General features: G+C 43.9%; 1 protein-coding gene across 3 annotated transcripts in view; it reads right to left on the reverse strand.

The window, feature by feature from the left end:
- Window positions 1-11,279: 11,279 nt before the first annotated feature.
- The window catches only part of PATJ (PATJ crumbs cell polarity complex component), a 353,453-nt gene continuing 348,728 nt past the window's right edge, over window positions 11,280-16,004 (reverse strand). For all 3 annotated transcript variants that reach the window (XM_047788846.1, XM_047788847.1, XM_047788845.1), the window contains one exon: window positions 11,280-13,511. In XM_047788846.1, the coding sequence (XP_047644802.1) occupies window positions 13,365-13,511 (147 nt within the window). In that variant the 3' untranslated portion in view covers window positions 11,280-13,364. The remainder of the gene's footprint in view (window positions 13,512-16,004) is intronic.

The raw sequence follows: 16,004 nt of genomic DNA on the forward strand, positions 1-16,004 counted from the left end.
ACAACTCTTGTTCTTACTCCACTATTAGAGTGATTTCTTTAAAGGGCAAATCTGATCACAAAACTTCCCAGATTAAATGTTCTCAGTGACTCCAGGATGCTGAAAAGATAAAGTCTAGGCTGTGAAGTGGCCCAGAGGCTCCTTCCTGACTTGGATCCTGTCTGCCCAGTTACCTCTGATCCCACTTCTCAAATCTCTTGTTCCAGTCACACTTGACCCTTGGTAGTTTGCTGAACTCACCATTGTTGATTTTCACTTTGAAAATGCTGCTGTTCTCCCTGGACTCCTTGTCACCCCTTCACCTAGCCACCTGTGACTGCTCGCAAAGCCTCTGAAGGCAGTTTCCATAGCACCCTCTACTCGCCCGCATCACAGCATGACCTCCCTTGGCCCTAATATCAACCTCCAACTACGGCAGTCCCATTTCCTTACCTGCCTCCCCTTTAGACCAAGGCAGTCAAGGACAGGGAATATGTCTTACTAGCTTCTGTATCTCTGGAACCTAACACACAGTCAGCTCTTAATAAATGTTACATGAAGAGTAACTGAAAAGGTCTTACTGTACCTCGTTGTTTTAAAATCGATTTTAATGACTGTTAAATCTTTTAGCACTAAGTGTATCTAACAAAAGCAATTCTAAAATGCACAATAAAATGATAAATTCCAGCAATAGGCCTGTGCCAGAGCTCAGGTTCTGAAAGGGAGCAGGACGATGGGCGCCGGGGCGAGAGGTGGGGGCGGGAGGGGGCCCGAGAGGTGGTGGGGGCCCCGAGGGTCCCCGAGAGGTGGTGGTGGGGGAAGGGATCTTAAGGACTGAAATTCTTGCCCTAGCCCTGAAATCCTAACATCTCTAACTTATTTGCTCACTGCCAAGAGCCAGACAATTCGGTTAATGGAAACGTGGAGCTTATAATGTAATCAAACCTGGTCATAGGACCAAACCACTAACAACTACGAGATGTGATGTCCACGCTCCTATACTCTTAATAACGTGGCCGGCTGGGAGGGCCACCTTTCCTAATCTCTGCCCTTCTCCATCCTTCACTTCCTCTCCTAGTTACTGAAGACTCAGCTAAATGGTACATTTTTTCCCCCCCAATCTGGCGCAGCTGCTGATTGCAGACTCCGAGGACTCGCAGCGTCTCTCGTGCGACCCCGCGCGGCTGTCTGTGGTTTTGCAGGTTGCCTCCGGGAGGGACGCACTTGGAGTCGAAAGTGAGCAAGTTTGGGTGCAGGTGGCCCTGAGCCAGGCTTTCATTTCTAGCCTTTGCAGGTGAAAGAGTATCAACCTGCCAGTGAAGCACGTGTCCTGACCTCACTGCGTTCGGCAAACCAAATGCCTGGCAAACTTCCCTGGTTAAAATCCTCCCTTGTCTCTAGAAAACCAGTGTTTTAAGGAAAGGTTTGAACAGAGTAATTATATTTCAATTATGGACATAAAACTCCGAAGCTTGGGGAGAATCACAGTGGTGTTTCAGACGAGTCCTTGATCCTCCGCTTTGATTTTTAAGCCACATTTAATTGAGGCATCTTTGTCTAATGTTAATACATAATGGCTCTGTGAAGCAAGGACATTGCCTACTGAGCAGTCAGGCCACTTCCGGGAAGGAGCGTTGTGTTGGGGTGGGGCTGAGGGGAGTCCTCCAGCTCCCTAGGGAAACAGGAAACCCCACCCTACCCTCTGCGTTGGTCAGAAGCAAGCATTGTAGCCTTCCCAATCCTGGAAACAAAACGTTTCCGTTTAATTCATCGGTCACAACTGGGCTATCTGGACCTGGTGACCGCATTCTGTCTGACAAACAGAAAAGGAGTCTGTCTCAGAGCAGAGGGGGAAATGGTTTGGCAGAGTCGGTGTGATCCCACTTCCTTCTTTGTGTGAACTTGAGCAGGTTTCTAATTTATTTGATTATTAGTTTCTACCTTTTGTAAACGGTGAGGACAATAAAATCTATCCTTAAGGATTGTGAAGATGCATTGGGTCTCCCCCCAATATTCTCTTATGCAAAATTTCAAACATTCAGCAAAGCTGAAAAATTTCAGAGAACATCCACCACCAAGACTGTCATTAACATTTTACTAGACTTGTATTATCACACAGCTGTCCATGTATCCATCCATCTATTCATCCGTGAAGACTTTCTTTTAAAAGATACATTTCAAAGGAAAGCACAGAGAGATTTAAAAAATTGTATCTGGTACAGTGCCCGGTCACATGTTTCAATTCAACAAATATTTGAACATTTAGTTTGTGCCAGGAAATATGCTAGGTGCTGGGGGTACAAGTGGGAAACTGTTTTTGTCCTTAAGGTGTTCAGAATTTGGCATGAATAAGAGAGAGAGTTTAACAGTTGCCAACTTTCTCATAGTTGATAGCATAGGGAAGCTCCACAGTTGACCCCAAAAAGAGGAGAGAGACTTAACAAGATATGTGAAGTCAGGGAAGTCTTCCTGGAGGAAGCGACTTTTTCAAAAGAGACTCTATGTGTGATGTGCACTTAAACTAGCTTTACTCTACACCCCAGGATGGTGAATTAACACTGAAGTTGTACCCCAAGTAGGAATCTTATGTCCAAAAAGTGGATAATTAGCATCTAACACCACATGCTTCTAGAATGTCTTCAATAGCGATGGAAAGATATTATACTCCTGGGATGGCTCCACACATCAACATCAAAAATTAAAAGGTTCATTAATTACCTTAAAGGTAATTTCTCTTTTTTCCTTTTTTTTTGTTGTCTTTTTTTTTAGGGTCGCACCTGCGGCTTTTTTCTTTTCTTTTCTCTTTTCTTTTCTTTTCTTTTCCTTTTATTTAAAGGCTTTACTTGCAGCATATATAAGTTCTCAGGCCAGGGGTCCAATCGGAGCTGCTGGCCTACACCACAAGCACCACAGCACCAGATCCAAGCCGCATCTGTGAAAACAATGCAGCTTGCTGCAATGCCGGATCCTTAACCCACTGACTGAGGCCAGGGATCAAACCCACGTCCTCATGGAGACATCAGGTCCTTAACCCGCTGACCTACAACAGGAACTCCTTAAGGGTAATTATCAAGTGAAGTGAATGTGTACACGATCTGCTGTTGGTAAGAGGATGGAAGCGGCACTGCCCCCGCTCTTGCTTGAGTAGGAACTGGTGATCTAAAGCCAGCACCTTCAAGGAGCCTTCTGGGTTGAGAACTCTCAGTTCCAGCCTGTCCCATCTCCACCCCCTCCTCAAGAAGGGTTTATCTGATGGGTCAGAATGTCTGAATGTTGTTGCGATTGCCTGGGACTGAAACTTTTCAAGCCAGGTGTTTGTGGGAGGACCTAAAACAATTGTACTTAACCGCATCTGAACATTAGAATCCCCGGGGGATCCTTAAAAAAATCCTTTCCCCACCGCGCCCCCCCCCCCACCAGTTCCTATTTACAATATTGGCCTGGGGTGTAGCCGGCCCTTGGGCACTTAAAATACCCAGATGATTTTAATGTATGGCCAAAGGTGAGAACCACTGGCCTAAAAAGAAAGGACAGCTCAAGAGACTTTCTAGACAGGTGGGCTCTATGTTGTGGTGCCTGCTGATGAATGGTTGTACAGTTGCCCAACTCAGGCGGGCGGGCTTTCTGTGTGAGAGAGAGCAAGGCAGTGAGGAAGGAGGCCTGCCTTCCTGTCTGCCTCTAACACTAGGGGTCCACAGGTATTTACCAAAAAGAACTTGGCAGCTGTAACTGACCACTGGCCAGAAGGAAAATGGAAGAGAGTGGTCCACCCTAGTGGTTCTCCAACCTCTGTATGTATCAGAGGCAACTGGAGAGTCAGTTAAAACACAGGTTGCTGGGGGAGTTCCCACTGTGGCTCAAGGGGTTAAGAACCCAACTAGTATCCATGAGGATGCAGGTTCGCTCCCCGGCCTCGATCAATGGGTTAAGGATCTGGTGTTGCCAGAGCTGTGGTGTAGACTGCAGATGTGGTGCAGATCTGGCATTGCTGTGGCTGTGGTGTAGGCTGGCAGCTGCAGCTTCGATTTGACCTCTAGCCTGGGAAGGTCCATGTACCACAGGTGCGGCCCTAAGAAGCAAAAACAAATGAAAACACAGATTGCTGGGCCCCACCCCAGAGATTCTGACTCAGTTGGTCCAGGGCAGAGCACGCATTTGCATCTCTCCCAGCTGCTGCTGCTGCCCGTCAGTGGTTTAAACCTTGAGCGCCGTGCTCTCTCTGCTAATGAACAAGGTGTGCGAAGACCTAAGGGAAAGAGAGCTTGGCAAGCTTATTCCGGGAGGTACCTGGTGACACCAGTGTTAATCCTATTGCTGGAGGTTGAGATGGAGGCTGAATCATGAAGTGCCTCCATAACCTGCTGAGTTTGGACTTTACCCTGAATGCACTGAGAAGCCCCCTAATTAGGTATAAATACCTAGGGCTGCCTGGTGCTGGGATGGCAGGGGCAAGATCTCAGCTGTCTGCGAGGGGCCTGGGGAGGTGATTGTGGTGATGGTGACAGCATCGGGGCTGTGGACACCAGAGGGGGACAGGAGACCAGTTGAGAACGAGGATAGAGATCATGCCCAGGCTTACCTTAACGGCAAGGCTGCCTCTAGAGGAGTTGCAGTTCAAAGTCCCATCAGGTCTGCGATAGCTGATGTGAAGTGTCAACTCTGAGGGTGTTTTGGATGAGATGAACATTTAAATCAGTACACTCAATCTAACCAATCGGTTGTGTATGGGTTAAAAAAGAGAAATGCAGGAGCTCCCGTTGTGGCTCAGTGGTTAATGAATCTGACTAGGAATAATGAGGTTGCCGGTTCGATCCCTGGCCTTGCTCAGTGGGTTAAGGATCCGGCGTTGCCGTGAGCTGTGGTGTAGGTCACAGATGCGGCTCGGATCCCGCGTTGCAGTGGTTGTGGCATAGGCCAGCGGCAACAGCTCCGATTAGACCCCTAGCCTGGGAACTTCCATATGCCTCAGGTGCGGCCCTAGAAAAGACAAAACAGAAAACATGTAATCTTATAATCTAATAAATAAATAAATAAATCAGTAGACTCTGGGAGTTTCCGTCGTGGTACAGCGGAAACGAATCAGACTAGGAACCATGAGGTTTAGGGTTCAATCCCTGGCCTCGCTCAGTGGATTAAGGATCCAGTGTTGCCATGAGCTGTGGTGTAGGTTGCAGACTCGGCTTGGATCCCGCATTGCTGTGGCTGTGGTGTAGGCCAGCAGCTGTAGCTCTGATTCGACCCCTAGCCTGGGAACTTCCATATGCCTCGAGTGTGGCCCTAAAAAAACAAAAAACAAAAAAACAAAACAAAACAAAAACAAAAAAACAAAACAAAAAAACTCATTAAAAAAATCAGTAGACTCTGAATTGGCAGATTGCCTCACATGACGTGGGTATGGACCTCAGCAGTTGAAGTCCTGAATAGAACAAAAAGACTGGCCTCCCTGAGCAGGAGGGAACTCTCCTGCAGCCTTTAGAACTCATCTGCATCAACTCTCTGGAGTTTGTGAAACTGCCACCCTCCAGGACTGCCAATTTTGGACTTGCCAGCTTCCGTAACTGCATGAGCCAGTTCCTGGTAATAAATCTCTCTTCTCTCTCTCTCTCATACACACACACACACACCCTATTGGTTCTGTTTCTCTGGAGGACCATGACCAATACTATGTCAGACAGGTAATTTCTGCTCCCAACCTTTAAAAACAATAAATCCCATCCCTCAGGGGGATGGGGGCCACTTGGAACCTGTTTTCAAACACCTCTCTTCAAGTTCGCAGGAAAATAAGTTTCTGGAGTTGAGTGGCTGGTATCCCTGGTTCCATCACCATTTCTTCTGCTCTCCCAGGAGGGGAAAGCTGGACACATATACAGACAAGATACTAGGCAGGAGGGGGAGGCGACATTGTACCTGTCATCAGCCATGGCTGTCTTGAGAAGAATTCCACCCTGCCATAAGCATTTCTCCCAGAATGTAGAGCTGAATGTGGAGTCGACAGCCTGGGTTTCTTTGTCAATATCCAAAAGCTACCTCTCTTTTCCCTTCCTTCCTAGGCTTTATTTTTGTCTTGTAAGAACCTTGTGCGGGGGAACTAAGTTAGGGAGAACTGACATATGCTTTAAAAGTGTTGGGCTAATTTACAAGCCATGTGTGGATGCTCTGCAATAGCTTTCTAAATTGATGAATTCCCACCGAGGTTTATTGAAGACTTTTCCGCCTGCAAATTAGCTGAGTGAATGGGCAAGCCCCTTATTTCCTCTGGCATGTTGTCCCCACCTGTGAAATGGGAGTGGCAAGCAGGTGTGAGCAGGACAGACGCTGAAATTTTTTTTTTTTTTTTATGGCTGCACCTGCGGCATATGGACGTTCCCAGGCTAGGGGTCATATTGGAGCTGTAGCTGCTGGCCTATGCCACAGCCACAGGGGATCTGAGCCATGTATGCTACCTTATATCACAGCCCATAGCAATGTCGGATCCTTAACCCACTGAGCGAGGCCAGGGATTGAACCCGCATCCTCATGGATACTAGCCTGGTTCGTTACTGCTGAACCACAATGGGAACTCCCAACAGATTCCAATTCTGAGGTGGCCAGGATTTCTAAAATCTGATTATAGAAGGAGGGGCAGAAATTTTTTTACTCCTATATAGCTTTGCCCAGCACAGGTCCTGATACTTAGCAACATCTCAGGGACCCATGGCCAAAGCAGCTTCTTCCTCCTTTAAGTGACAGGAAATGGAGTGCTGCTCAGAACGGGTGATTAGAGACTTTTACACACACACACACACACACACACACACGCTTCTTTTCCAAATTTTATCTTGGTTTTATGCAGACAGTGAAATTTCTTTTTCATCTTTACTTAAATACAGAGAATCTGAAGTTTGTCAAGCTATCGAAAACTTACCGTTTGTACTAGGCTGACATAAAATTGGAGTTATTACCTAAATTGAAAACTGTGTGCTCAAAAAAGTCTCACTATTCTGATCACCTTTAATAGAAAAATAGAGGTATAAATAAAATATAAAATTGGGGAAGGGAATTGGGGACACAAGGTTTGAAAACCAACACTGTTAAGTAAAGGAGATGTGGCTCCATCTTTCAAGATGAGGTGGTGGTAGTTCTGATCCTAAAGTGTGTCCTGAAGATGATGGTCCTTCCAGGTCACCTGGGCAGGTGTGGCAATGGCCAGGGGTGGGAGAAGGAGCCCAAGGACTGAGTCAAGTGGACTGTCAATTCCAGAGACTGGGAGAAACCAAGGGGTATCCTGGGAGAGTGCTTCTTTGAGTAGAAAATGCTTACAGAAAATTGAATCATCATACTGTGAAAAATGCTCATTAGCATCTCAAATCCTTTTGATTAGATCAAGGATAAAGGACTTTTGCTTCTGTCCATGAATGAAATGCTATGGGAATTACCCACCTATGCTATGGGAATTTCTAGTGAACAATTAGAAAAGTGGGTATAATATATGAAACAACCATTTTCAGACACCGGACAACAGGCAGCACAGAATTTTAATGCCCCAAAGAGGGGAAACAAGGGATGGTCTACAAGTGCCCCAGTTTACTGCCTGGAAGCAGTGCCCAGGCCCCAGGTCAGCAAAAGGGAACCAAATGGACTCCATGAGCAGCGGAAAGCAAGATCAAAGTTGAGGGAGGCCACGGCTTAAGTCTTGTTAGGAATATCCATCTGCACATGCACAAGAGGAAACTCCTCAAGGCCAGGGAAGAACCATCTGGAGTGCAGGCTATGGATAGTTTCCACCTGTCAGAGTGGAAAGACCTCATAATACAAAGCATTGGGTAGAAATTTCAGAATAATGACTTAATAGTGAGACAAAATTAGCCCTAATGGCTGCATTAGACCCACCCTGAGAAAGCCTAAAATCAAGAATTGAAAGGTTCCAACTGGGAGTTCCCTTGTGGTATAGTTAGGTTAGGTTAGGACTTGGCATTTTTTACCACTGTGGCCCAGGTTCCACCCCTGGTCTGGGAACTGAGATCCCATATCAAGTCACTGCATTCCATGGCTAAAAAATATTTTTTTAAAAATGGATCAAACTGATCACAAGTTAACATAACTACGTGCCAGAACAGTCTACTGCTACTTAAAGGAATGCAATGGTATCCATCACCCAACAATGTACATTTTTTTTTCTTTTTGGCCCCACTGTGGCATATGAAAGTTCCCAGGGCAGGGATCAAATCCTTGCCACTGTGGCAGGCCAGATCTTTAACCCAATGCACTGGGCTGGGGATTGAACTCATGCCACCACAGAGACAACACTAGACCTTAGTTCACTGTGCCACAGCAGGAACTTCTCCGATAATGTAAATTTTACAATGTCTGGCATCCAACAAAAATTATCAGACATTCAAAGAAAAAAAAATAAGACCTATCCATAATCAGAAAAGATATTTCAATCAATAGAAAGCCTCTCAGGAATATCAAAGACGGAATACTAATTCTGGATAAGGATCTTAGCTACCATAAACCTTAAAATACATTCAAGTATATGCATGGGCAAAGTATAGCCTGTGGGGCAAATGTGGCCCACTGCCTGTGTTTGTAAGTAAAGCTTTATTAGAACACAGCCAGCTTGTTCATTTATGATGCTTCATCTATTGATGCTTCCATGGTAAAGTTGAATAGTTATGACAAAGGTTGCAAAGGCCTGAAAAGCTTAAAATATTATTTGGTTCTTCACATCAAAAATTTGCTGACTTCTGATGCAAAGGGAAACATGAACATGAGGAGGGAAGATATTAAAAAAAAAAAAAAAAAGACCCAAATAAAAAAACATCTACAGAGTTCCCGTCGTGGTGCAGTGGCCAAAGAATCCCACTAGGAACCATGAGGTTGCGGGTTCGATCCCTGGCCTTGCTCAGTGGGTTAAGGATCCGGCGTGGCCGTGAGCTGTGGTGTAGGTTGCAGACGCAGCTCGGATCCCGCGTTGCTGTGGCTCTGGTGTAGGCCGGTGGCTACAGCTCCGATTAGACCCCTAGCCTGGGAACCTCCATATGCCGCGGGAGTGGCCCAAGAAATGGCAAAAAGACAAAAAACAAACAAAAAACAAACAAAAAAACCCATCTAAAGATGGGACATACAGAATTTGAAAAGGACGCTGGATGGAATTAACATGAAGATCAATATGACCTAGTCCTTGTTTGCAAAGCTTATCATCTGGTGGGAGTAGGCTGACTTCGCTGACAATGGATAAGTGTGAAGAAGGGAAGAAAGGCAGTGTCGCTGAGTTGATAAAATACAGTTTACAATTCCAAATTCATGGAACTAAGGTACATACCAGGTTAAAATTCCTTGCCAAGGGGTGATAGTTCTGGACGTGGGTGGCAGGGGCAGGCATATGAGCTGGTACTACTCCCATCCCAGCAGCACAGCTGACGGCTGAAGCTTTGATTTCAGCCTAGTTGCAGCTTCTTGAAAACACAAGCTCTAGTTACTCAAGCTCATGCCATCATAATCAGATACACACTTCGTTATCTGATTTGGAGCAACAATTCAGAGCTAAGCCACCCTCAAAAATAGTTTTTTTAAAGGTCATTACTGATTTACACCACTAATCTCCAGTGTCTAAATTTAGACCTCTATAAATGGGATAAGAAGTTTATTGTTAATATTTACGTAGTACTTACTATGAGCCAGGCACTAGACTAAGGGTTCTACTTAGATTTTATTCACTATAGTGCTTAAAACCCCTTCCCCCCTTCTAGCCAAAGAGACTAAATAATTTGGATAAGGTCACATGGCTAATAACTCAGGATTCAAACTCCAGCAGTGTCATGCCAAGACTCATCTCCCCCACATACACCTTTTTTTCCCCGTTGAATCTAATGATAGATTTTTTTTTTAATTTTTATTTGGCCACATCTGCAGCATACGGAAGTTCCTGGACCTGGGATTGTGATAGAGCCACAGCTTAACCCTCTGTGCTGGGCCAGGGATCGACCCGTACCACCACTGAGACAATGCCAGATCTTAATCTGCTGCATCACAGTAGGAACTCGTTTATTTTTAAAATTACAGATGATTTACAATGTTGTGCCAATTTCTGCTATACAGCAAAACGACTCAGTTATATATTCCAGGAGACTGGGTAGAGTTCCCTGTGCTAAACAGTAGGACCTTGTGGATAATGCTAAATGCAATAGTTTGCATCTATTAATCCCAACTCTTAGGCCATCCCGCTCCCTCCCCCTATGGTTGGCAACCACAAGTCTGTTCTTTATGTCCCAGAAAACTCACCTTCTGGACTGCTATACTGGCTCCTTTGTAAAGCATCTCTCCTAATGCCTGACAACACAGCTGGCAATTAATACAAGATAGTTATTAATGGGCCCCAGATTGTTAAGGGGATTGGAAAACTTTGTGAAAAGTTGATTTTTTTTTTTCTTTCTATCTGGGAACATAATAGCTGAAGAAAGAAAATCAGATGCAGGAGTTCCTGTCGTGGCGCAGTGGTTAACGAATCCGACTAGGAACTATGAGGTTGTGGGCTTGATCCCTGGCCTTGCTCGGTGGGGTAAGGATCCAGTGTTGCTGTGAGCTGTGGTGTAGGTTGCAGATGCAGCTCAGATCCTGAGTTATTGTGGCTGTGGTGTAGGCCAGCGGCAACAGCTCTGATTAGACCCCTAGCCTGGGAACCTCCATGTGCCGAGGGAGCAGCCCTAGAAAAGACCAAAAAAAAAAAAAAAAAAAATCAGATGCAGAAATTAACATTTTCGTATAAAATAAAACTCCATTTGCTCCCTGGCAACAATATTTATTTAGAACCTTTAGAAACATTTTATACATACAGACATTCATCATTTTGTTTTGTTTGTTTTGTCTTTTTAGAGTTGTACCCGCAGCATATGGAGGTTCCCAGGCTAGGGGGCAGAATCAGAGCTGCAGTCGCTGGCCTACACCACAGCCACAGCAATGCAGGATCCTTACCCCACTGAGCAAGGCCAGGGATCGAACCTGTATCCTCATGGATACTAGCTGGGTTCGTTAATTGCTGAGCCATGACGGGAACTCCAAACATTCAGCATTTTTATCTTTTCTGTCTTAATTTCCTCTCATGCTAACTCTAATTTGTAATATCATTACTATAATTAAATGGCCCAAATGATGAGGTTATAACAATATATGTGGCTATGAGAGAACTACTCCTTTCACAAATTCTCATCTTCACATCCTCTTAGTTTGTTGGTAAGTTTGTTGGTAAGTTCTGATGCAAAAACAAATGTTTTGGGGAAAACATTTATTAGTCATGCAAGAAAGAATCAGTTATGAGAAGCACTAGTTCTATCAATTTACTGCTGCAAGGAGTATAAAGTATCACAATTCCTTTATCAATAGACTTTTCGTAGCATGTCCTAAGAGGATACTGTGTAAAGAAACACAACAAGGGGAGTTCCCTGGTGGTCTAGTGGTTAGGATTAGGGGCTTTCACGCTGTGGCCCGGGTTCAGTCCCTGGTCTGGGAACTGAGAGCCCACATCAAGCCACTGCACAGTGCAGCAAAAAAGAAACAGCAATGATGTATTATTTCAAAATGTGAATTTAATGGCCATTCCATCAAAATCAAGCAGAATCACATTTCAAAAGTGTGTATATATATATATAATATACAATATATTATATATATATTTTTAAGGTGCATTTTCAAGTTTTATTTGGGCTTCATTTCTTCTTGGCTGCTTGAGATGTTCTTGCAGATATAATTACCATAGAACATTCTGAGGCTGATAGGTTTCATGCATTGAAGGACAGTTTTTAACAACACTGCAGATCTTGGGATACGTTAGAAATTTCAAAAGCCATGTGTAATTTCAGAAAACTTGATACCAGTCATGAAAGACATTTTCAACAGAAAATTTAGGCACTCTATACTTTGGAATAGCCACAGAATATTCCAACAAGGGTTAATGCACTTTGTGATTACAGCGACTGAAAGATAGCTCTCAATTAAAATCTCTACTTCTTATCAAGTAACATTTTAAATTAGAGCCCACTACATTTTGCTAATTTTTGTGACTCATTTGTAGCACTGTGTTTTTGTTAAATAATGCCACACTATTGGTACGCATCTTACATGGCACACTTTTTATAGAGGAACCTAGAACATTCACTGATAAGCATCTCCCCCTTTTCCTGCTAATACCTGAATAAGAAGGCTGCTCACCAAACTGAAAGGTATTCTTGTATTTTCTGTAGTTGCTTTCTTAGCATGCACACTTCAGCAAATCGGAGGCTCCCTGGAGACCAGGAAACATTATTAGCCAAGGGGCCACCACTGACTCCCAAGGCTCAGTTCATTTGCTCAGTCACTTTGTGGCTAAATGCATTGCTCCATCTATGGTCCTACAGTCTGTGCTGTTAGACTGACAGGGAGGGAGCCAAGGGGAGGGATCTTCACAATTGTCACTTTACTTTGCACAGTGCCAAGGCCATCCAGACCTCGGCTGACTTGAGGCAAAACTCACTGATCTCTGTGGGGTGACGCTGGGGCTTCCACCTCCTCATCTGAAGCCTGAGGGGTGGTAATGATGCCTGCCTGCTGAGATGCCATTAACTCCAGATGAAATTCCCAGACTTAGGCATAACTTAGCATTGTTAGGATTCAGAACATGGAAGCTAATTGTTCCGGCTGAGAATAAGGTGCAGTTGCTCAATAGTATGCATTTATGTAGCTAAGAAAATAATTAGGAAGCCATTCAGAATTTTTAGATTACAGTCTGCAAATTGACTCATCATAATCACCAATGACTAACTTATAAAGATCTACCCAGAGAAATGAATTTGAGACTTATGTGACGATAAGCTGTACAGAAAAGAGCATAGTAATTTCCCACGGAAGAATGTGGTATTTCATCATGGGGATCACTGCTAAGTTAATTACACTGCTAATGTTTCCTGGTGTATCTGAAAAGACAATTAGCATAGGTAAATCATGAGTGAGATGACAGGATGCTTAACATTTGTTTCTGTTCATTGGATGAGATCTGGTTGCTGCTCAGCCTCCGTATGAGTCAGGATGGGAAGAGAAGGACATAAGGAATGAGAGGCTATGAACTTTAGTTTCAGCAAATTTAAACAGAACCACTTGCAAACGTGGACAGACATTGACGTTAAATGCAAAATGCATAAGACTAATTCAGCTGTCAGAAGTTGACTTCACCAAGAGGTGAGAGAGGCTGGGAAACACTGGACTGTTGACTTGGGAGAGTCATGGGAATCCTTGGCTGTCTCTCCTAAGAAGCGAGGATAAGACAGTAAGAGTGAAGGTGGGTTTTGGTTGAGACTGCTTTCCATCCTCTTTCAGATCGTGGGCTTCCTATGGATATTCTACAACGACAACTACCTCTGATCAGGACCCGAGGCTCATGACAGCACAGTTAAGACTACAGTCCCTCTCTGGTGTTTAAGAATGGCCACGGCTTGCTCATGAGTAACGCCTTCCAGAGTCTCGCCATTAACTGCTAAAATCTGATCACCTCGCTTCAATCGGCCGTCATCTGCAGCTGCTCCCTACAAACAAGAAACATTCTCGTTTAATCAGGGGTGATGCAATTAAGAGTTGAATAACATTAATATCATAGGATGCATATTAAAAGAATAACTTTAAAAACAGTTATTTCTAGGTAATGTTTTTAAATTAAGGAAACTAAGAAATGTAGGAAATAATATTTGAACACTAGTCGAATAGCAATCATAATTATGCATTGTTAATACCACACACTAGTAGAAATTTACTGACATTCATATTTTAATACAGGTAGGACCTTATTTCAAAATTCAGTACTGAATGGAATTTGAACGTCATACCATATCATGTTCATGAATATATAACCTACAACAAAGGCAGAACTGAATCTGGTATTAGTTTTATTGCCTACGCCATCATTATACAGGGCTTCATTGCATTATGGAGCTATCAGCACTGCAGTGATCTGTCAGACATAACTGTAGCTTCTAAATGAGTGAATTGTATCGTACGTGAATTATAACTCAATAAAACTGTTCTATATGAAGATACACAAAAGCAGAGCATCTCTAAAATTCTGCAATATCGTATCCAAGAGCCTCAACTTCATCTGTGATCCATCTACATAGGTTTCTAGATGACTGCTTTCATTACAGACTCAGTCAGGCATGGCTCTTCAGAATGGCACACACAAGAGAAACTCGGGCTTTTTTTCACTCTAAAGCTGAGTATCCCCAAATGCCACGATATTATAAGAAATACTTTGGATGGGTAAGGAAAGAAAAGACCTAGAAATGATTCATAGGAAGCTTTCTGCATCTGCCAGGGTAACTGTGAGCATCGCTTGAAGAGTTGGTGCCCCAAGAGTTCTCTACATGATGTCGAACTACTGGGGAAAACAATCCAGGCCCACACGTAGCTGGTCCCTGACTCGCTCATGCAGAAGCAGAGCGAAGCGGCACTAACACTCCAGAGGCTTGCATCCCACAGCGTGGGGGTCCTCAGCTGATGGGTGCATTAGCTAGAATTTCAAAACTGTGAACAGGGTGGAGTTCCTGTATAAAGATGTAATAAACAGTACTCAAAACCAGGGGGAAAATACAAAGATTAAATAATTTGTAGCTTTATTCCAATCTTTTTTTTTTTTTTTTTAAGAAAATGTGTTAACGGCACTAAGGACAGGATTCAACCAGTTACTCTAATGGATAAACTAACTTGATTCTGATCCATTTTACACGCTGAGATTTCAGGGCTGCCGTAAACGTCAGATACCAGAGCCATTTGTTTTTGAAAAAGCACATGAAGCTCTTCAAGTTTTCATTTTCACTACTGCAAAGGAGGAGGGTTGTTCAGCCTTCTAGGGACTGAATACTGTTTCAGGTATTGCTGTGCTTACCTGATAACTGACCTGTATCTCCTCTCCTACTTGATCAGTATGGCATTTGTGGACTAGACAGGGAAGGAAGAAATAAACGGCTCACAGGCAGACGTCCGTCTAGCTTGGACACGTGGCCTTACCCACTTGCTCTGTCCCAGCTTGGACACTTTGCCCTCCCTGATGCTGTACAATGGGCTTTCTAGCCTGGTCTAAGGATTAAGCGTAGGGCACACAGCATTGACTCAGACACGGTGGTCATGTAATAAAATGAAACCTGAATGATGATCAAACTCATGTTTTCAGATTTCACAGGCTCTGAAAAACCGCTCCCTCAACTTTCAGGGATGATGAAGTCTTTAGGCCAATCTCTTGTTGGTTTATGTAAAATTGGCTGCTGAAGGGACTAAGACCTAAAGTTGGCTTTGATTTAGATTTGATTTGATTTCCAACCAAACACCTGAAAGAAAAGGGAAGGCCCTAATCGTCTGTTAATCCAACTAAGTCTTTTTTTTTTTTTTTGTCTTTTTAGGGCCACACTCTCAGCTTATGGAAGTTCTCAGGCTAGGGGACAAATCAGAGCTGTAGCCACCAACCTATGCCACAGCCACAGCCACACAGGATCTGAGCTACATCTGAGACCTACACCACAGCTCACAGCAATGTCGGATCCTTAACCCAGTGAGCAGGGCCAGGGATCGAACCCATGTCCTCACGGATACTAGTTGGGTCGTTACCACTGAGCCAAGACGGGAACTCCCAGACTAAGTTTTATAAAGCTTACACACCTGAAGTCCCTGTGATACTTCCTACTTCTGGAGGTGAAAGAAGACCTGGATGGACCAAGTTAATTTTTCAGTTGAGTGAGAAAAGTGTTACAAGATGCTCAGGGTATCAAAAAGTTCATGTGATAATCCATACCCTGTGGACATCTGAGATCCAGAAACCCGAGTCAGAGACAAACATTTTAAAGACTATAGGTTCAGTGTTAAAGAAACACAGAAAATACATAGCTATAATTCTTAGATCTTCAAAATTCCTATTGGGGGAATCTTTAGTTTACTGTCCAAATTTGCTTTTTTTTTTTCTTTTTGGTCTTTTTGCCTTTTTCTAGGGCCACACTTGCGGCATGTGGAGGTTCCCAGGCTAGGGGTCGAATTGG

The sequence above is a fragment of the Phacochoerus africanus genome, chromosome 8 (assembly GCF_016906955.1).
Source record: "Phacochoerus africanus isolate WHEZ1 chromosome 8, ROS_Pafr_v1, whole genome shotgun sequence".
NCBI classification, from domain to species: Eukaryota; Metazoa; Chordata; class Mammalia; order Artiodactyla; family Suidae; genus Phacochoerus; species Phacochoerus africanus.